Source organism: Pavona decussata, unplaced genomic scaffold (genome assembly GCF_977016875.1).
Source record: "Pavona decussata unplaced genomic scaffold, jaPavDecu1.1 SCAFFOLD_38, whole genome shotgun sequence".
NCBI lineage: Eukaryota > Metazoa > Cnidaria > Anthozoa > Scleractinia > Agariciidae > Pavona > Pavona decussata.
The window spans coordinates 3,176,314-3,197,864 of NW_028145460.1; the positions used below are offsets into that span (position 1 = coordinate 3,176,314).

Genomic DNA, 21,551 nt, shown 5'->3' on the forward strand with positions numbered 1-21,551 from the left:
ACCTTACTACTGGTGGGAATATTATCAGGTGATTGTCACGAAATAGAAATAGTACAGAATCACGTGAAATTTTGTAATTTTTCATTTTCGGCAAGAATACTTTCTGAATTAAGTCAAAATGGCAATGTGCGGTGGAACCAGTGAGCTGAAACAGGCCGATAAAGAAGTGCAAAATATTTGCGATCAGGTGTGTTATACCGTGAGGTATTGTTAATGTTTTGGAAATGTTGCCGTGTTTTGTTGGTTTACAGAGAACAGTTTAGCTTGACTTGCGAAGTCTCCTGAACTACGGGACCTTGGTCCTGGTATAACGGCTTCACCGATCTTCCAAGTTTAAATTGTTTTTGTGTAGTTGCAGCAGTCTTGAGCATTGATAGGTGTTTCAAAGGCTCGCTTTATTTATTTATTTATTTTTTTCTGCAACAGGTGAAGAGCAAGGCGGAGGATAAAGCGGGGACGAAATTCAGTCAGTTTGTAGCCAAATCTTACAAGACACAACTTGTAGCTGGAATAAATTACTTCATCAAGGTTAGCTCATCACTGTAACATGTAAAAGAATATTGTTTCTGAACTCCTGTGATATGATTAGAAAATCATGCTGAATCACGCCCCCCTCCCCTCCCCCCAGGGGATACTCCATGTGGGCTAAACTTAGGTGCTCCCCCTGAAAGGACAAAATAAGACAATTTTATTTATGTATGGTATTTTTCATACAGGATACAAAATATAAAATAATTATTATTAATCTACATGGAAATTATATAAATTTAAGTGAATAGAATTGCAATCTGTGGAAGATCCAATCTATGCTAACAGCTATAGTAGTAGGTTTCTGTCACTCTTGGGGAACCATGGAGTGTGCCTCAAGTTGACAATTTGAGAGCAGTGTCTACTGTGGATGAAAAGCCTGACGCAAGAGTGACAATTTTTACTGCAGTGTCTAAAGGTGAGGGCTGGTGGAAGATAGCTATGGTTTAACGATACTTATGATTAATGAGCCAGCCAGAGCAAAATGTCCAGTGGTCAGTGAAGGGAAACACGCATGTGTGGGGAGACTATTATTAGCCAAAGGCTAGCAGACCTAACTTCTCTAGGGGTATAGAATGGCAAAATCCGAGACCCGTGGCGACGCCGAGACATAATTTAAAATCCGAGACCAAGACTTAACTCTTTTTTTCAAAATTATCCGAGCCCGAGACATCGGGATTCAAAAATCCGAGCCCGAGACTATCAGAGCGGAAGTGATAGCTTGTGATCTAGAAATCCTTTACAGCACTCTGTGTACTACTGAATTATTTCTTGAAAAATCGGAACCGGTTGGTTTCGTATTGAGGTTATGTGACTGTTGTTCGATTTCAATCACACTTGTGTCCTACTATTCAGGTCGTTTGAATGAAAAATCATGCTTCTGACACATTAAAGTTATCTAATGTTTACTCAAGACTTGGTAAATGTTTTAAAAGAGCTACTATTAACGCCGTCTAATTCGGCCACATTTTCAATCAGAACTCGAGCATAATACAGAAAAACTAGGAGCAGAAAGATATGCATAACAGCTGAAAGAAAAACAAACAAATCGAAAATACATGTAACTTTTGTGACTCGCCTCGAACATTATCTAAAAGCGTAAAACGCGTCCACTACAAATACATAAATGAAATTCTGAACACTGATGTCAGAACTCAATTAGTCATGCCTACATAACTGATATGATAAATACAGCAGACGAAAACTGAAACTTGATTGTAATTCATCAGATATACTGTAGTTACATAAAAAGGTACATATTGTCACACACCCCAAAACCAGTGGCTATTGTAATCCATCAAATATACAATAAATATATTCCCCAAGTGATATTCCCCAATTTCAAAAACTTCAAGGTGTGTCTTGTTTACAATTAAAATTAATGTCCAGATGGGAGAACAGTTTGCTTTTGTGACAGAAGAAGAGATAAACCTGCTGGTCAATAAAGCAGTATCAGAAAACAACATGCACTCTAAACATTTTTGACGGTAAACTGTTCTTAAATGAGACATTCAAATACTCAAGCTCGTTGCTACATGTTGCGAAAAATATTTGAAGGATAATAACCACACTAGCCTCCATTTGGCTTTAGAAATTATGCTCAGATATTTGTCCTTGGACATTATCTGCTCCTCGAAGCTCACAGTTTTCCTCGAGCTTTGCTCTCAGAAAACTGTTCGCTTCTCAGAACAGATAATGTCGGCGGACAAATATCTGAGCATATTTTCGTGCCAAATGGAGGCTATTGTTTATATAATAATAATAATAATAATAATAATAATAATAATAATAATAATAATAATAATAATAATAATAATAATAATAATAATAATAATAACAATTCCAACGTGGTGGACTGTATAATAGTGGTACTGAACCTTAATACTGAGCATAATTTCATTACCTGAAATAAATCAGTTTCGAATGCAAATCCTGTTTTTTGGTAACACTGCCGGAAGGCATAATACAGCAATTTACGAGCAGAATTCATCCAAGCCTACATGTTTCACAGATGCGGCAGAAGCAATTGTGATGTTGAGCCGTTTTTCAAGATTATTGTTTGTTGTTTTAGGATGGTTAATTCAGACTTAACTTTCGGTTGATTTGCGACACTCCGAGATTTAAATTTCAAAATGCGAGATTCCGAGACCCGTTTTATTTTTTACGAGCTAGAGATTCCGAGACTTCAGTTTGAGGCTCCGAGATTTCGAGACTCGCCGAAAATTTGCAGAGACCCGTTATTTTTCAAGGACCATTCTATACCCCTTTCTCTGTTTTCTGCATTAGCTAGGACACTATAGAACTGACTGAGTTTTGTCAGCTCCTTGCAATTGTGTCTCCAGGTGTTTTGGTCAGTGGAAATTGTCTCCAGTGCATGCATGATGCTAGTATACTGTGTTATGGCCTAAGGGTCAATCTGACAGGTGTCATTGAAGCACAACTGGGGTTCTCCAGTTGGGCTCTTTCCATCTGCTAGTTCACCATGGAGGTCCTTAGGAATCTAACCATCCTCCATGCAAATGATGCATCCCATCCAGTGCAGCCATCTCCACTTGAGGAGAGTGTACACTTCCTACATAATAAAAAAAATAGAAATCAAAAATAAAAAACATCCAGCTTTTCAGGGATGCCATGTGATTTTGCCTCTGCTCAAGACTCTATTCGAGCAAGTTCAGTCATTTATTTCCCATTTATGATTATCTTGCTTTTCTTAGTTTAGATTTGTAGTTTTTGTTTTTTAACTTATTGAACTTGTGTTAGCTCTGTTAATTAGTCCGTCTCTGCTATGTGTTTATATGTGGGTTAGTTGATCCGACGTAAGCTCTCTTGATGAGCACTTAGTTGCTCTTAGAGAAAAATGTCATGTTCAAATATTGTTCAAATAAAAAAAAAAAAACCCAATCCATTTCTACATGCTCATAAGCAGACCAGATTAGCCCATATTATGATTGAGTAATGCTACACCAAGTCTTTTCCATTGTTCTATTGTCAAATGTATGTTGTTGTCACTCAGTATATTGTTTTGTTTTATCACATACTTGGGACTCAGTTTTTGGCATGTCAACCAATCTCACCCATGTAAACAAGGTCCTCTTGGAAGTAAACCTCAACTTGCATTGTACAGTTCCATAAAAAAAATCCATACCCACCCCTTGTAAGGTCATAGGAAATTCCAGTTTAAGTTCACACTTTGCTTCTAAAATTTGGCTTTTAAAACCCCCCTCCTCCCCCTAGGAATTTCCTGGGGGGAGGGGGGGGAGGTATGGGGAGTATGTCTGGATATTTTCTGGAACTTTACTGTACTAGGGAATATTGAAACAAACTGTTATTATATTGTTAACAGGTTGATGTTGGTGATAACTCCTTTGTCCACTTGCGTGTGTATCAGACTCTGCCTCATGCTGGATCAACCCTTGAAGTTTCTGCTATCAAGACTGGGATGAAGGAAGAAGATGCCTTAGAGTATTTTCAGTGAACGCTTAGTTCAAAATTAGTTCATTGGTTTAATGACTAACAAAACACCTTCAGGTTACAATACAAAGCCTAGTCTTGGGCGTCTTTTTCACTTGCATTTTTTTAAACATTTTCCCCCACTGTATGAATGGGAGCAAGCTGGTGTAAAAATAATGTCTGCAGTAAGAAATTTTAAATTATATTGACAACTTTCACTAAATGACTTTGCTAATAGATATTGGGTTTTTGACATGTGAGGTCATTAGCACCACCCAAAAAATATCCATACCCCCCCCCCCCCCGACAGAAAGGTTTTTATATTCCAGGGGGTGGGGTTCCTCAAAGGCCAACAAATTTTAAAGGAAAGTATGAAGCTAAAATATCCAGATGGGGGGAGGGGAGGGGGTCATAGAGAATATCCCCTCCATTGGGGAGGTATGGATATTTTCTGGAACTACACAACACCTTTTCTAAAATTCCTTACACTGGCAAGGTAAATTAAACACAGAAACTGCAAGGGGCCCACAAAGTTGAGAGGAAGAAATAAATTGATAAAATTAAATAATCAGCTTATCTTGTCCAATTCTCGTGGTTTTCTGTTTTGTGCATTAACATCCAATTTAACTGATGCAACAGTAATCTAGTTGTGTGCTGACTTGTTTTGTGTGTGAGTGGTCCAAACATAAACTAGGTGATCAATAGGGAAACTTAAATTGACCTGCAATGTGCAGAAGTGTTATTATGACTGTAAAAATTACATTGAATTTTTGACACATTCACCTGTGTTTTGGTTCGTTGTACGGTAAAATATAACAGTCATGGTTGAAAAAGGCTCCCCTCTCTCCTTCCCGGGGCATTCAAATCCTGGTGGGAAGGGGGGTGGGGGATCTCTGCCCCAGGGATATACAAAAGGGTAAAAGTTTGGGCCTAACCTTTTCATAATAGACCTCAAGCCAGAAAAAAAGGGACTTCTTTCAGGCAGAGCCTCCTTTATAATCCATTATAGGGAGTAACCCCCACCCCCGGGATAAAAATCAATAAGCAGCCCAGAGGCTTATTTATACAATCATGTCCAATACAGCCGAGCTGAGTCGGATCCTCTGTAGGCGTCGACGGTGCGACTTAGCGGAAGTCAGATCGCGACCGGAACTGAAAGGCGACTTTCAACGATCTGCCTTATGGTAACGGAAGTTGAATATTAACAGCAGTTAGGAAGGCGGAACAATTTGGGCGATCGTAACGATCCGACACGGGTCGTTAGCATAAAATTCGACCCGACTCAGAGGAAGTCAGTTTACAAATACAAACGCGAATGAATTAAGTGGTACTCGGGGTAGGAAACTACAGGGCAAGGCTGATCTGGTGGTTGCTATCAGGCAAGTTACCACAAACAGTTAAACAATTTGTTTCGTTTTCCACTCTCAGTTGTTTGGGCCTTGGTGTGTCATTTTTAAGTTTTGGGTGCAAGCTTTAGGTGTTTTGCTTGTTTTATTTTTAGTTACATCGTTTTCTGCCGTTTGTTATTTTGTTTTCAAGTTTTGAGATGTATCATTTTTGAGCCTTCTTTCGTTTTCCCAATTTTTCGCCCACGCTTATTCTTCCGTTTTGACCTTTCCTTTACTACCGTAGGTAATAATATAATAATATAATCCTTTGGACCTGAAAGATCGCAAATGCCAATTCTCTTTGTCAAATCAAAGCTAAGGAGGATAACACTTTCTATAAAAAATCACTCACTGCTCAAAGTTATTGTGTTGAAGTCATCAGTTACGTGCCACGCCCTAAAACCAGTTCGGGCTTTTTTGCGCAAACGGACATTTTTTTACCAATATAGTCAGAAAGAAATTGGTGTAATGTGTATAGAAAATGGCCATTAACGGTCTTGCATCTTTAACTTAAGGGGGCTATACACAAAAGACACAAAACCGTAAACCTGGGGACTAAGTCGAGAGGCGTATCTTCTTGAGTTTGGTGTTTTGCAACAAAATTTGCCTGCGTATAAATGTTTATTTGTAGTACCTTCCATAACATTATTACCATGGTGACGTCATCGGTCACGCGACCAGGACGCTCCGAATTTTTGGAGAGTTTGGTAAAAGTACATTAAGCTCAATGAAACAGCTAGTCACTGGTATGTCGCAATTGTAGATATTTCAGTAAGACCCTTAAAGGTGCATTATTATTTTTTCATCTAGGAGATCTACTCGTACAAATTCGTTGAATATCTCCGGTTCTGCGATTTATCAATTTAGAAATAAAAGCAAACTCGTATATGAGGTTTGAATGTATGTCCTTGCTAATGGCATCGACAGTCTTCCTCCATTTTGACTCCTTCATGGCTAGAATAGATGTAATCTTGCCATTAATCTTGCCATTTATGGTGGCCGAGAACTGAGCAAGAAAGTTGAAAACTAGAGCCTGGCACTCATCCTCTCTTGAGCCTGGGCAAAATTCTTGGAACCAATGGTTGGAAACTTCTGGGGATGCCCTACATGTACAACATGTAGCTATGGCAACATGTGAGTTTGCTGCAGGGGACCGCCAGAATCCTGAGAAAAGTGCCAGACACTTAATATTGATGGCAGTTAGTAAAGGAAAGAACAAAAGGTGCAGAGCATCCTAGCCGGTGGCCCGATGCTCTATAACTGACTTCCCGCCCAAGCAGTGACTGATTAGGGAGCTTAAGCACAGACGTTCGTGAGCCACGGACGGCAACCGGAAGTCCAATGTTTGCTTTTTTGCCGTGGTTTTGCTCCTAACTACGAACAGGAAAAGCTCTTGTTGATGACTGTGGCTTGACGTTAAAAATGCGATGGTGTGAAAACGCTCCAAAAAAGGGAAAACTCGATTTCCGGTTGCCGTCCTTGGCTCCAAAACGTCTGTGATTAAGTTCCCTAATAAGGTATTAGGATTATCCCACTAAGTCTCGATCCTGTTACAACTATTGAGAATTCATTATGTGGGGCAAAAATATACAGCCGTTACTGAACTGTTCTGTAAAGCGAACAGTTTTCCAATAGCAAAGCTATGTAAGAAACACTGAGAGTTACTAAAAAGAGTTTGAAGTTTTTTTGGCCTCGCTTTGCTGTCTAGTATTTTGTTGAACTTGTCTCATTCAACAGCAAAGCACTCTTCCAAATTCTTGAGGTTTTCAAATAACGTCTTTTAAATTTCTATTTTCACCTGCCAATTTCATTGCAATGCATGGGCGGACCTGCGTTCTGTTTTTGCAGAAAGGGTATTTTAAATCATGATAATTTCTTGGCTTTGAATGTGTTTCGTTTCCCACTCTTAGTTTTGTCTTGGGCCCTTGGGTTCAATTATTGTTGTCAAGAATTGGGAGCAAGCTCTTACTGTCTTGCTTTTTTTAGATTAAGTTTCATCGTTTTCTAGCTTTGGCTCCTTTGTTTTCGAAATTTTAGATTCATCGTTTCCGAACCTTGTTTCGTTTTCGAGCTTTACGTGCATCATTTTCCAACATCGCGGGTTTTTCTTTTTCTGTGCTTCTTTTTATTTTTCGAGCGTAAGCTGTCTTGTTTCGAGTTCTCATTCCTATTAATAAACGACCATTTTCTCTCCACCACGAACCGCATGTATTCTGATGATTGCGCACTAGGACGATTTGTGACTATAAATGGCATCGTGGTAAGTTTAACTTTAAAAGTTTGTTGTATTTATGTCAGTCAAGTACCCAATTTATTAGCAGTTGTTGGTTTTGCGAAAATGGTACCTGGCCCTTTTTCTTTATTGTTAATAGCACATTAATCCCCTTCGAAAACGCGGACAGGACTTAGTTTTCCAGTGTAACGAATTCGAAATTTTGAGCTTACGTTTTGCCGAAGAAAACCTCACAAATGCATTTGCAACTAAATCCGAATTTGTAAGGCGATTAATGCCGTCAGAACAGATATCCACCGAAATGAATCGTGTTGGGTGTCGGCCATGATGGAACTATAACATTCGTTCCACTGACGATAATTAATAGCAACACAGTCCTGTCAAAATGTTTCATTTGTTTTCACTGCAAAAGGCTGTTTGCTTGTGTGATCCTAAAGTGTCCAGTGAACCCTCGTTACGGATAAAGTCCGTTAACTGGGACGTGGGCTGCCCCAAAATTCATTTCGCTAAAAATCTGTTCGGAAGGCGTAAATCATCTCAGAACTCCGGATTTAGTTTGAAAGAAAACCTAAGGTTTTCTTCGTGAATATACCAGCTCAAAACAATCGTAACACTGTAAAAATAATTCCTTTCGTTCTCGGACAGGAAAAACTGTCGTCAAAAACGCCAAAAATGGTCGACTAGCATTTTTGTAAAGCAAATAGCAGCTAGTAAAACCGGGGAATAAAAGTTTACTAATTTTTTCGTTTTGTGCCCCTGAAAGGGAATTTGTGGGGTTTATCAAGCCAGGGGCGTAGCGTGCTTTTTCCGTTCAGGTACGCACAGGAGGACGTAGTGAAACGAGCGCCGAAGGCGCGAGCATCTAAGGGGGTGTGTGGGCATGCTTCCCCAGAAAACTGTTATTTCTAGGGTCTCAGAAATGCCATTTCCCATTTTTTTCTAGGGAGACGTTTCATAAATCAAAGCATGAAAAAACGCTAACTATTCAGTAACTCTGTTGTTTACTTGTCAGCCTTTGGTACTACTGATATGTTGGACTTGTGTATTATAAACTGCAAATGTGCCTTCAGTAAAAGGGCGAGACGTCTCCCTTTACGACGGGAAAATTCGAAAATTAGATTGTCAATATCCACATGCTTGTGTACGTGGAGTATTGCCAAAGAGGACAGCCTCTCCTCACTCATAGTGGTTCGAAGGGGAGTTTTCAGTCTCTTCATGCCGCTGAAACTGCGTTCGGCAGCTCAGGTTGACACAAGTGTCTGGACCATCACCGTTGTGATGACTGGGTTTTAAACTCTCATATTAAAATGGATAGTGCAATATTTACACAGTTTTCTTTCCGTATAATAGCAGCAATAATAAGAGAAAACTCTTGCATGTATAGAAGTCGCTTTTCGCCAAAAAATCTATAAGTAAATAAATAAATAAATAAATAAATAAATAAGTCAAATAAATAAATAAAATAAATATATTTTTTAGATTTTCGAGGTACGCACATGCGTACATGCGCATATGGTCGCTACGCTCTTGCAAGCCACCTGTTATTTTATTTACAGAACAATGAAATATGAACGCTGAATAGTACGGATCTTCACTTTGTTTGTTAAGAACATTTTTGAAATCTAAAGGAGAGAATTGCGCACAAAGTGATAGAATTCAACCCCGCGCATGACAGTTTGCTAAATTTACATATACATGTCTGTGTGTTAAGTAGCGAAAGTTCCTGTTTCCGCTCAAGCTTTTTCTTCAGTTTCGGCCTTCCTTTCACTGATCCCATATGGAACAAGAACATATTCATTCTCTTCGATAATCAGTGGCATTGCTGGCTTATTTTATATCCCGAATAGAGCTCAGAAGCCAATTTTCGAGTTAACTGAAAAGTCTGTTGAAAATTTAAGGCATGAAAACGTGGTCTAAGTGGTATGACTTTCGGCTGAAAAATGTGATCTGATTTAATTTCTCCTTACAATATCACTACAAGATCAGACATTCAAGTATTAGGAAGGCACCAACCGATCACCAAAGATAAAACTGATGTTTTGAAATCGATATCAATTCTCCCAAATAGCAACAAAGAAAGCACAAAACGATCTAGGAACGCACAGACAACATTTTTAGTATTTTGCTTTAATGTTCTCGTTAGGTTCCCCTGTTGTAATATACATGTACTTTATGAACTCTAAAACTGGCGTCCTTACGAGTTTCTGGCCGTTTTTAGACAACACGCTGGCCGCTCAACACTGGTTTGCCAGTATAATAAACAGTTCTACGCAGCTCCAGACTACTGTACTTTTGTTTTCTTTCTCTGGTTTGGATAGCAGCAGGGATGTTATAATTTTAAGAAAAGACACATTCTTGATTTTAAAAGACATGTTTCAACAGTTCTACTGTCATCTTCAGTTGAAATTAACACAAAGTACAAAGTTGAATTTATAATGCTACACAGAATGCTAATTAGCCACAACAACAAAAGGAAACATGACAATGCATAATTGCAAGGAAAATTTTTAATTGACATAAAAAAACAAAAACAAAAAATAAATGACTTTATTTAAGTGTTAATGTCATATGATACAGTTGATGATTACTGAGGCGGCGGAGCGTTCTGAAACGTGGGGGGCGGGCTCATCTTTCATCCAGCCATGTGCATACCCTTATTCAAATTTTCCAAAATGCCTTTTGCGTTGTTCATTGGCACAAACAAACCTCTTTGCAATCTTTACAGTTTCTAGTGTGTCCGTAATCGATTTGTAACAATGCATCAGTAGGCAGTTGTTCAGGCGGTCCTGCTTCATGGTGCTTCTTAGGTACTTCTTGAGTCGTCTGAGGGCAGAAAATGTGCGCTCTGAAGTCGCAGATGCTACTGGTAACGTCAAATACATCCGTAAGGGTTTGTGTACCTCTCCTAATAGTGTTTCGGTGACAGGAGTTTTGTTGAAAGCTTCGCACATGGTCGGTATATTTGTAACCTGACGTACTTCGGGTAGCGCAGTTCTCAGAGTCACTGCATCAAACGTTTTACAACATATTTTATTGCCAAGCGTGATGCTGACAAAACAATTTGTGAAAAGATCACGAGATTGAATATTTTGCCAATTTTTATGCTGCGCCAGCGATATTTTCGGCACCAAAACCTGCCCCCCCCCCCCCCCCCCACCCATGCTCCGCTACCTTAATGGTAACTTTATGGTAAAGTATTTTTATTTATACACGGTATTTCCTTCAGATACATTTACATTCAACTATAGAAAACTAACTACCTAAGTAAACTAAAATCTAAGATGAAAACTAAAATAATAAAGATGAAAAGAAAACACCTCCTTTTCAGGGAGGCCGTGTGTAAAAATAACATTAATGTAGGTTGCTGCCATTGAATATGTGTAGAAGCTGGTGGAAGCGTAATCTAAGACAGTGAAACAATCATGAGAACATAAAGTGCGAAATTGTTGAAAATTTTGTAAATGTCTGAATATCTGAGAGGTTCCATCACTAACGAGGTGCTCACGCAGGCGTGTGGAAAAATGCCGAGTGGTTTCACCACTGAACTTAGCTGGCATTACAGCCCGCTCACAAAACATTATATACCACATACGCACGGAGCCCACTAGGGATAGGGTCTTTCACGCTCAACAACTACCGATTTTAAAAGATGAAAAAACTAGCTTAATTTACATGTTGGTTGCAACAACGTTTTATTAAGTGGCGAACCCTTTTTCGTCTGACAACAGAAAAAGGGCTAATGTAAGGACTTTTGAAGTAAAAGTTGTAGACACAGAAACCGGGGGATTATAGTCGTTACGAGTCAACGTGATGTATCGATTAACAACCCGTTCAACTAAATGTGCTGAGAACAGATTCTTTTGAAGGATTTTCAGTAAGCGTCTTGATGTCCTCTTGAAAACCCAGCTGCCAGGTGTTATTGATCTTGTAAGCTCTATCAATGAGAGTCCTAATGAGACCCAGTTTGCAAGAATAGGATATAAAACTAAAGTAATTGGCCAATAGGCCAGTGGACGTTTTCTTACGAAAAATACTGCTTATTGTTGTTGATCAAAACAACTAGAAATGGTATTTTATGATCGACTTCTTTTTCCATAGTGAACCTGGTTTTTAGTTAAGACCGTCATGGACAACACAGAGGAAATTATAAAGACCATCTTTATCGGTATATGCGTTGCCACATTTCTTTGCAACACAAGTCAAGTTCAGCAAGCTATTAAGTTGTGCAAGGAATGTTTGATTCTGCTAAACAACAAAGGCCAGGAAAAACAAAAGAAATTTGTTGAATTATCATACACACGGATATACTCATTATTGTTTGAAGCTTACTGCCTTCTTAACGATCTCACAAGTGTGATAGAATGTGGTAGGAAACTTTTACACTTTGTGCGCGGATGTGGTGATAAAAACCAAGAAGGTCAGATAACCTGTAAAATGGCAGAAGTATACTACCTTCAGGGTAAATATAAAGAAGCAAAAAAGCTTTACAAGGGAGCACTCAGAATCATGATAGAAATAGGCAACAGGCAAGGACAATCCGCGTGTTATGGGAACCTGGGAAATGTGTATAATGTTCTCGGTGAATATGGAAAGGCCGAAACGTACCTCGAAAACGCACTTGTGATCACAAAAGAAATTGGTAATAAACGAGGAGAAGTCGCGTGTTATGGGACCCTGGGAGCGGTGTATCAAGTTCTTGGTGAATATGAAAAGGCCAAAACGTACCAGGAAAACGCACTTGTAATCAATAAAGAAATTGGTGACAAACAAGGAGAAGCCACTTGTTATGGGAACCTAGGAACTGTGTATCAATCTCTCGGTGAATATGAAAAGGCCAAAACGTACCATGAAAACGCAGTTGTGATCACAAAAGAAATTGGTGACAAACGAGGAGAGGCCGCGTGTTATGGGAACCTGGGAATCGTGTATCAATCTCTCGGTGAATATGAAAAGGCCAAAACGTACCAGGAAAACGCACTTGTAATCAGGAAAGAAATTGGTGACAAACAAGGAGAAGCCACTTGTTATGGGAACCTAGGAACTGTGTATCAATCTCTCGGTGAATATGAAAAGGCCAAAACGTACCATGAAAACGCAGTTGTGATCACAAAAGAAATTGGTGACAAACGAGGAGAGGCCGCGTGTTATGGGAACCTGGGAATCGTGTATCAATCTCTCGGTGAATATGAAAAGGCCAAAACGTACCAAGAAAACGCACTTGTAATCAGGAAAGAAATTGGTGACAAACGAGGAGAGGCCACGTGTTATGGGAACCTGGGAACCGTGTATCAATCTCTCGGTGAATATGAAAAGGCCAAAACGTACCAGGAAAACGCACTTATAATCAGGAAAGAAATTGGTGACAAACGAGGAGAAGCCGCGTGTTATGGGAACCTGGGACCCGTGTATCAATATCTCGGTGAATATGAAAAGGCCAAAACGTACCAGGAAAACGCACTTGTAATCAGGAAAGAAATTGGTGACAAAGAAGGAGAAGCCGCGTGTTATGGGAACCTGGGAGCCGTGTATCAATCTCTCGGTGAATATGAAAAGGCCAAAACGTACCAGGAAAACGCACTTGTAATCAATAAAGAAATTGGTGACAAAGAAGGAGAAGCCGCGTGTTATGGGAACCTGGGAAGCGTGTATCAATCTCTCGGTGAATATGAAAAGGCCAAAACGTACCAGGAAAACGCACTTGTAATCAGGAAAGAAATTGGTGACAAACAAGGAGAAGCCACTTGTTATGGGAACCTAGGAACTGTGTATCAATCTCTCGGTGAATATGAAAAGGCCAAAACGTACCATGAAAACGCAGTTGTGATCACAAAAGAAATTGGTGACAAACGAGGAGAGGCCGCGTGTTATGGGAACCTGGGAATCGTGTATCAATCTCTCGGTGAATATGAAAAGGCCAAAACGTACCAAGAAAACGCACTTGTAATCAGGAAAGAAATTGGTGACAAACGAGGAGAGGCCACGTGTTATGGGAACCTGGGAACCGTGTATCAATCTCTCGGTGAATATGAAAAGGCCAAAACGTACCAGGAAAACGCACTTATAATCAGGAAAGAAATTGGTGACAAACGAGGAGAAGCCGCGTGTTATGGGAACCTGGGACCCGTGTATCAATATCTCGGTGAATATGAAAAGGCCAAAACGTACCAGGAAAACGCACTTGTAATCAGGAAAGAAATTGGTGACAAAGAAGGAGAAGCCGCGTGTTATGGGAACCTGGGAGCCGTGTATCAATCTCTCGGTGAATATGAAAAGGCCAAAACGTACCAGGAAAACGCACTTGTAATCAATAAAGAAATTGGTGACAAAGAAGGAGAAGCCGCGTGTTATGGGAACCTGGGAAGCGTGTATCAATCTCTCGGTGAATATGAAAAGGCCAAAACGTACCAGGAAAACGCACTTGTAATCAGGAAAGAAATTGGTGACAAACGAGGAGAGGCCGCGTGTTATGGGAACCTGGGAACCGTGTATGAATCTCTCGGTGAATATGAAAAGGCCAAAACGTACCAGGAAAACGCACTTATAATCAGGAAAGAAATTGGTGACAAAGAAGGAGAGGCCACGTGTTATGGGAACATGGGAAATGTGTATGATTCTCTCGGTGAATATGAAAAGGCCAAAACGTATCTGGAAAACGCGCTTATAATCAAGAAAGAAATTGGTGACAAACAAGGAGAGGGCAGGTGTTATGGGAACCTGGGAAACGTGTATCAATCTCTCGGTGAATATGAAAAGGCCAAAACGTACCTGGAAAACGCACTTATAATCAAGAAAGAAATTGGTGACAAACAAGGAGAGGGCACGTGTTATGGGAACCTGGGAACTGTGTATGAATCTCTCGGTGAAAATGAAAAGGCTGAAACATACCACAAGAACGCTCTATTAATCCTGAAAGAAATTGGTGACAAAAAAGGAGAAGCGGTAACTTATGGAAAGTTAGGTGTGTTGTTTTGTTCTCTTGGTAAATATGCTGAGGCAAAAGAGTATCACGAGAGAGCACTTGCCGTGAGCGGAGAGATAGGATGCGTAGAAGTGGAAGCTGTTTCGCACGCCAACCTTGCATTCAACTTCTTATCAGAGGGAAATGTAAGTTTACAAGATGATGTGTTTTCGAATCACCTGGCAAGCATTAACAAGTGTGAGAAAATGCGACGTTTTCTTGGACGCAATGACCAATTTAAGATTTCCCTGTTAGACAAGCACAATCCTTCCTATCAATTACTCAGCGCAATGTATTGTCTTGGTGTGGAAAAAGAGAAAGAAGCTCTTTGTGTTCTAGAGCTTGGACGAGGCAGAGCTCTGGCAGACTTAATCTCACGTCAGTATTCTGCTCAACAACAAATTTCAGTCAATCCGCTGTCATGGCCTGAGATTGAAAGGATCGTGAAAAAAGAAATTGACTGTAACTGTCTCTACATTTCATATTTTGACCAATATATGTTTTTGTGGGTCCTTAAAGGAAACAAACCAACACTTTTCCGTAAAGTAGACGTCAACGAGTGTTTTGTTAAAAAGGGATTAGAAAGAGATGTTCAGGAAGTTTTCAGTGAGAAAACCTTCGGAAGGTTTAATGTCCTCGGTCGTGATGAAGAGAGCTACGAAGATCAATCGCTGTTTTTTTCAAAAGTCGGCGACAAAAAACATGAAACATCGAAGGAAGGAAGCTCGGCCGCTTTCCGCCCAGTAGAAGCCGAGGAAGAGGAAGGCCTACAACCCGTTCCCACCCCAGCCGAGTGTTACCAGATGATCATCGCTCCTGTGGCTAACTTTCTCGACGAACCTGAAATCTTGATTGTTCCTGATCGCGCCTTGTACAAAGTTCCATTCGCAGCATTAAAGGATGAAAATGAGACATATCTGTCACAGACTTACAGAATCCGCGTTGTTCCTTCTTTGTCGACTCTCGGGCTCATTCAGGACAGTCCAGCAGATTATCACAGTCAGACCGGAGCACTGATAGTGGGCGATCCGAACGTTGGGAACGTGCTTTACAAGGGACGCATTCAGAAACTTTGTCGCTTGCCCTCTGCAAGAAAGGAAGCGGTGATGATTGCAGAACTACTCGGAGCTGAGCCTCTTTTAGAGGAGCGAGCAACTAAACAAGCAGTTCTTCAGAGGATACCCTCTGTAAGTCTGGTTCATTTTGCTGCTCATGGTCATGCCGAAAAAGGAGAAATTTATCTTGCCCCTCAGCGCCCCACTAACGCGACTCCATGCGAGAAAGACTACCTCTTGACAATGGATGACATTTCACAAGTTCAACTGCGTGCCAAACTTGTAGTACTCAGTTGTTGTCACAGTGCACAAGGTAAAGTTAGAGCTGAGGGAGTTGTTGGAATCGCTCGGGCATTCTTAGGATCTGGTGCACGCTCAGTGTTGGCGGCCCTATGGCCGATACCAGACGAGGCAACAGAGCAGTTAATGAATCGTTTCTATAAACACCTGGTTCGTGGGGAAAGTGCCAGTGAGTCTCTTCACCAGGCCATGAAGTGGATGATAAGTAACGGTTATGCTGACTTGGAGAACTGGGCGCCTTTCATGCTGATTGGGGATAACGTGACGTTTAATTTCGGAAAGTGAAGGTTAGTTTCATGAATGAGTTATATCATTACGGGTGTTGAGTGAATTATTCAAGAAAACTCTCTCGATTCTCTTGGAAAAATTTATGGTCCTGTGACAGGAGACCAAAAGGTAGGTTTTTATTTGACTGTTATTATTTCGTGATTTATGATCATCATAATAGGATGAACAACAATTCCACCTATATTGAGTTAACTTATACCTCTTACACCGCTTAATAAACGGCGTTCCGTTCATTCTGGTTTTGAGAATTACATTAAAGAAATACTACTGATTCAGTGTATTTGCTGAGATCTAAGAGGTTACCCAAAAATCTTTAACAAATATAGGGTTAGATTTGTGGGAGGAAATAGACAATTGGAACTAATTTGATAAAGTAACTAAAACGATTTAATCACAGTTCAAAGATTACTGAAGAAGCGGAGTTAGCGAAGTAGTATTGTAACTAGCAGGTTCGCAATCCTGCGAAGTAACTGAAGTAGCGGTAGAAATGTTGACTATAACCAAATTCAACGAGTTCTTTTAGACTCAACTTGATATGGGCCCCCCGGTTTGGTAGTTATGCGCCAGAGTGGATAATAATTTCCTATAACAGATTACAACACTAACCCCAAAATCCGATGTTTGTTTATCAGTTGCAGGTGTCTTGTCCAGGCCACACGCCGAGGAGTGCTCGACAAAACAGAACATTCGTAAACCAAAGTGGAATCACTGACTTGGGCTGAAAACAGTGACTTATCACAGTTGTATTATATAGCGAATTGGGTTTGCGTGATTTTCGTTGCAGTTTTCTTTGTCAGGGCGGCCTTTCGAGATTCAAATCAGTAAGCACAGAGGCGATCCTTACACCTTTTAGTAGTTTAAGTATTGGGTTTTAATTTGTTATCCGTTTACAGTTCCCGAGAATTTCAGTGTGGTTATATCTTGCAAGGTATAAATAAGGTAGACACAGACTTTTTTACAATCTAACACAAGTGAATGTATTTGACAAAACCAACTTAATCGTCAATCATTTTGAACTTCTCGACATCTTGATCAAAAGGATCAGGAGATGGTAGTACCCTTGCCAGCAGAGTAGTTTTCGATTAAGTGCGCAAAGCAATTTGCGTTTGCCTTACTACGCTCTGTGATTGGTTAGCAAAACGCGTAAATGAGAAGGAAAACCAATCGTGACTTGCTCGCACGCATTTTCCCGCGCTTGACTCTGGTTACACGTTTTTATTTCGCATTTTGATTGGTGCATTGCGCTGCGTAGGTCAGCTATGATTGGTGCTAGTGATTACTTAAAAGTATTTGTTTTGTCATTAGAGGCTTTGCACGTTCTGCTTCAAATTCGCACTAAGATTTGTTTGTTAATGTCGCATATTACAGTTTCTATTTTATGAAGTAGTCAAATGCGTGTAGATTTATGTAGTCGCTGGTTTATTTTTCGCTGACCTTTTGAAAACAAAAGGATGTTTACCCAGTCACAATCGGATACAGAAAGCATAAAAGTAATTTTGTATGTACATCAAGTTGCTAAATCGAATGCTGTCTTGTGACGCAGATAACACAGTAACGTTCTTTATTATTCTCTTTTTGTTTATTCCCTTTTCCTTTTGATAAGCACCTTCGGCTTCGGCTTCTTGCATGAAATCTAAAATAATTAAACACCTCGATTTTCAAAGAGAAAAGACAGTCCGCGGACAGGGAGATCCAACGAAAAAATTGGGTAAACTATTAGAAACCGGAAAACTCAAAAAAGTTAATAGTTTGTTTTGTTTTTAACTATTTCAACTTGATCAGATCGGATAACAGTCTTAACTTTCTTTCAAGAGGGGGGTAGGCCAAGTGTGGTGAAACAAGGTGCTCGGTTGTGGCCGGCTATTTTAACCGATAAAATGACTAAAAAGACAAGAGGCAGTGGAGACTTAATAACCTTTAACGACTACCTACTTTTCGTTGTGTAGTAAGCTTCTTCAAAACTCAATGACAGCCTTGCTGAAGCTTTCTCACAAGCCGACCAAGGCTGGTAAAAATATCTAGTGTTGTCAGCTTTAAAAACACTGCACCAAGCGTCCCTCAGAATTTATAACCTCAGCTGCATGTAAGTGTGGATATGTCACATACAGTGTACATACCTGATCTAATTAAGCTAATCTGTTTGTGGTTAACAGATTTAGACGCACGAAATTTTTCTAACATACACTCAAACCAAACATATTTGATACCAGTTGTACCATGTGTAATATTGATATCAATCTTGTCACGCCTAAGTTATCAAATCACATCATATTTTAGAATGACATGCCCACTCTTACAGCAACTGACAGTAAACATTAGTTGTGAAGATAAGGATAATCTGCGTTAATTTATTCTCCTTCAAAATGAGATTAAATGGCATCTGAAAAAAATGATTGGAGGAATTTGACTCTAAACCAATCAGGGTTCAATCAATGTTTCCCTATAAGTAGTTAAACTTGTGTCATTGTGGTGGTTTAAACGATTTCTAGCATCTCTCATTAAAAACCTGCAAATTTAAAATGAAGAAATAATTAGGACCTAATGCACCACCTAAAGAAGCAAAGATGAAGACTGGTGTACACTGTAGGTAAAAATTAAACTAAGTTAGTACATTTGGTACAACAACCTTGTTAAAAAAAAGAAAACTCTGTGGTGCCAAATTTTTGTGATTTTAGAGAATTTGCTGACACGTTCCTCTAATGTTTTGAAATTACCCTCAAACTTAAGGGGTCGGTGCATTAACCAACCTATGGTACATTTAGATTGTTTTTTTTTTGTTGATCTGAATTTTTTGCATATGGGCTTCAATTCCTTCAGGAAACATTGCCCCAATGTTTACCCATTGCTTCACGCTTCAGTTGCAATAAAAACCTCGGATGATGGGCAAGATTTCCATTTTTAGTTCAGAACAAAGCGCAAAGCAGCAGATAAATCATTGGAGCAATGTTTCTGATGGAATTGAAGGCTGCATGTAAAAACTCTGGTGGATCTGAGCTAAACCAACAATAAGCGATCTGAATACACTATAAGTCGGTTAAGTACCGAGCCCTTCAACCATCATCTCTAGAATTAAATCATCATCACTATAATTCGACAATTTGACGATTTGGCAGCCTTGTGGCCATTGCTGTTTATACAATGCCACAGACGGAAAATTTCTCCTGTAAATTTGGTGCACTGCAGAAGATTTTAAACTTTACACTCTTTCGCACTGAGGCGTACTTGACTGGAAATGAGTACCGAAGGACTTTGAGAAAGTCTAGCAATACAAAACACACATGCTTACCTTGAGAGAACGCTCTTGTATAACCTCTTCTACACTAAGTTCTGATCGCATTAATCGAAGCTGTAAAAAAAAAAGAACAAGGAAATAAGAAGGCTTATAATTGTGTCATATGCCATATCGTTATCTTGTTTTTAATTGCAGTTAGTGAATATCATAATGTTCCACTGTTACTCAAAAGTCACGATAGAGATTTGCAATTAGCTAATACACATGCAAAAGAAAAATAATAAGGTTGCATAATACATGTAACTCTATTGGGAGGATGCAGGTTAAACTGCCAATAAATGGACCACCAAACTGGAAAGAGATATACTAATACACTGTTAGTTCTAATTAATGCTGGCTGTGAATTAGAGTCACAGTAGTCTAAGCTGTGGTGGTAACTATTAGGATCAATAAAAACCTTAAACAACACTTGAAAGCTTTTTTCTGTCTCTCAGTGCGTTTTATAAGTGACTGATGACAGAGCTCCTTATTATTATATTATGGACCTTATCATGACCTCATTTTTCAAGCCGTAACCATGAACTATTTTGTTTTTATTTTCTCACCTGAGTCTGCAGATCACCCAAAAGAACTTCAGTGAATTGCACAAGATGCAAATTGTTTAAATAATTATCAAAAACCTTTAAATTTCCCACCATTCTGGCTCATCATTTGCCTCTCTCATCATTTGCCTCTCTTTGCCTCTCTTCGTTTTCATCTGTATCGCTCTTATTGTAGCTAGCGCAGGAAACCGTGAGAGTCACAGCATTTGTTTATATTGTTTTCGTTTTATCAAGTTGTTATCTGTTTAAGAAAAGCCGGTAATTTATTTTAGGAATCGGCTTATTTTTAAAGTAACGGTTTTCCGTAAGTAATGTTTTTAGTCTTTCCTATGCGTAATTTAAAAGCGCGCGTTTTTGCCGATCACAACAACGCACGCGAGAGCGCAAATCAAGTAAAGCCAAACTGTTTTTAGTTTCTTTTGTCACAAGTCGCAAGCAAGTTCACAAGAAGTTAAGTTCAAGTCAAGTTTAAGTTTAAAGTGCAAGAAAGTTCACCAAGTAAAGCTAGAAACTATCGTTCCAGTTATTCGAAGGCAGCACCAAGGTAAATATTTTCGCTGCTTTTGTAATTAAGTGTTAAATGTTTCAAATAGCGTACGCATACTGAGCCACGCTTTTAACTTAAGTTTGTTGCTTTGTATCGTTTTTTACTTTCATTCATATTAACACAAGTCAATGTGACTGTACTTAGCGTTTTTCGTTTAGTTGTTTTAGCCATTTTCGTAAACTGTAATTTTTACCTTTTGCTTAGCGTAGCAATTATTTTTCATTAGCGTAATCTTGTAATAGTTGAGAAATTTGTAAACCTTTTAATCTTTAGTTCTCATGGTGTTGAGAGACAAATCAAGCCATTAAATGTCTAAAACATCAGTACGAGAGACTGTGCTCGTTTCCGAATCGCTGGAGCTACACTCATCTCATCTAATATATATAGAAATAGCGATTAACGGTATTGCATCTTAAAATTAAGGGGGCTATATACAAAGACACAAAACCGTTAACCTGGGGACTAAGTCAAGAGGCGTATCTTCTTAAGTTTGGCGTATTGCAACATAAATTTCCATGTCTTTTTACAAATGTATGTATAATATGGGGCCGATTAGTATTAAGGAGATGTTCATATTTCGTAATTATGAACATGACCTTTGAGGCTTTAACAAGCTACATCAGCCTACCTATAACAGCAGATTTATTCATAGGTCATATCACTACATCACCTCAAGATTATGGAACAATCTACCTGATTGTGTTAGGAGAGCCCCATCTCTTAATGTTTTAAAGTCAATGCTAAACAATGTAAATTTTACAACTGGAGTTAACTGTAATCCATAGTTTGGATTCTATATAGCCAGTTTTCCCCTCAGTATTGATGGTCTTCGAATATTCTTTTTTTATTTATTTCTTTACTATTTTAAGTATGTACTAGATTTATAGTTATTTGGCACGTTCACGTTTAAACGAGTCCTGTATTTATCCGTGTAATGTGCACAAATAAAATACCTACCTACCACCTTATT

At 39.3% G+C, this 21,551-nt stretch overlaps 2 protein-coding genes across 2 annotated transcripts in view; both read left to right on the forward strand.

Moving 5' to 3' along the window:
* The first annotated feature begins 8 nt into the window (after positions 1-8).
* Positions 9-4,554, forward strand: LOC146483639 (cystatin-B-like). Its single transcript, XM_085105830.1, has 3 exons — positions 9-187; positions 427-528; positions 3,872-4,554. The coding sequence occupies exons 1-3, from the start codon at positions 119-121 to the stop codon at positions 4,001-4,003; spliced, it is 303 nt and encodes a 100-aa protein (XP_084961956.1). The 5' UTR covers positions 9-118; the 3' UTR covers positions 4,004-4,554.
* A 2,956-nt stretch (positions 4,555-7,510) lies between these two features.
* Positions 7,511-21,551, forward strand: part of LOC146483640 (uncharacterized) — a 45,012-nt gene continuing 30,971 nt past the window's right edge. Inside the window, exons 1-2 of the mRNA XM_085105601.1 lie at positions 7,511-7,626; positions 11,698-16,193. Of these exons, the coding sequence (XP_084961727.1) occupies positions 11,725-16,193 (4,469 nt within the window). The 5' untranslated portion in view covers positions 7,511-7,626; positions 11,698-11,724. The remainder of the gene's footprint in view (positions 7,627-11,697; positions 16,194-21,551) is intronic.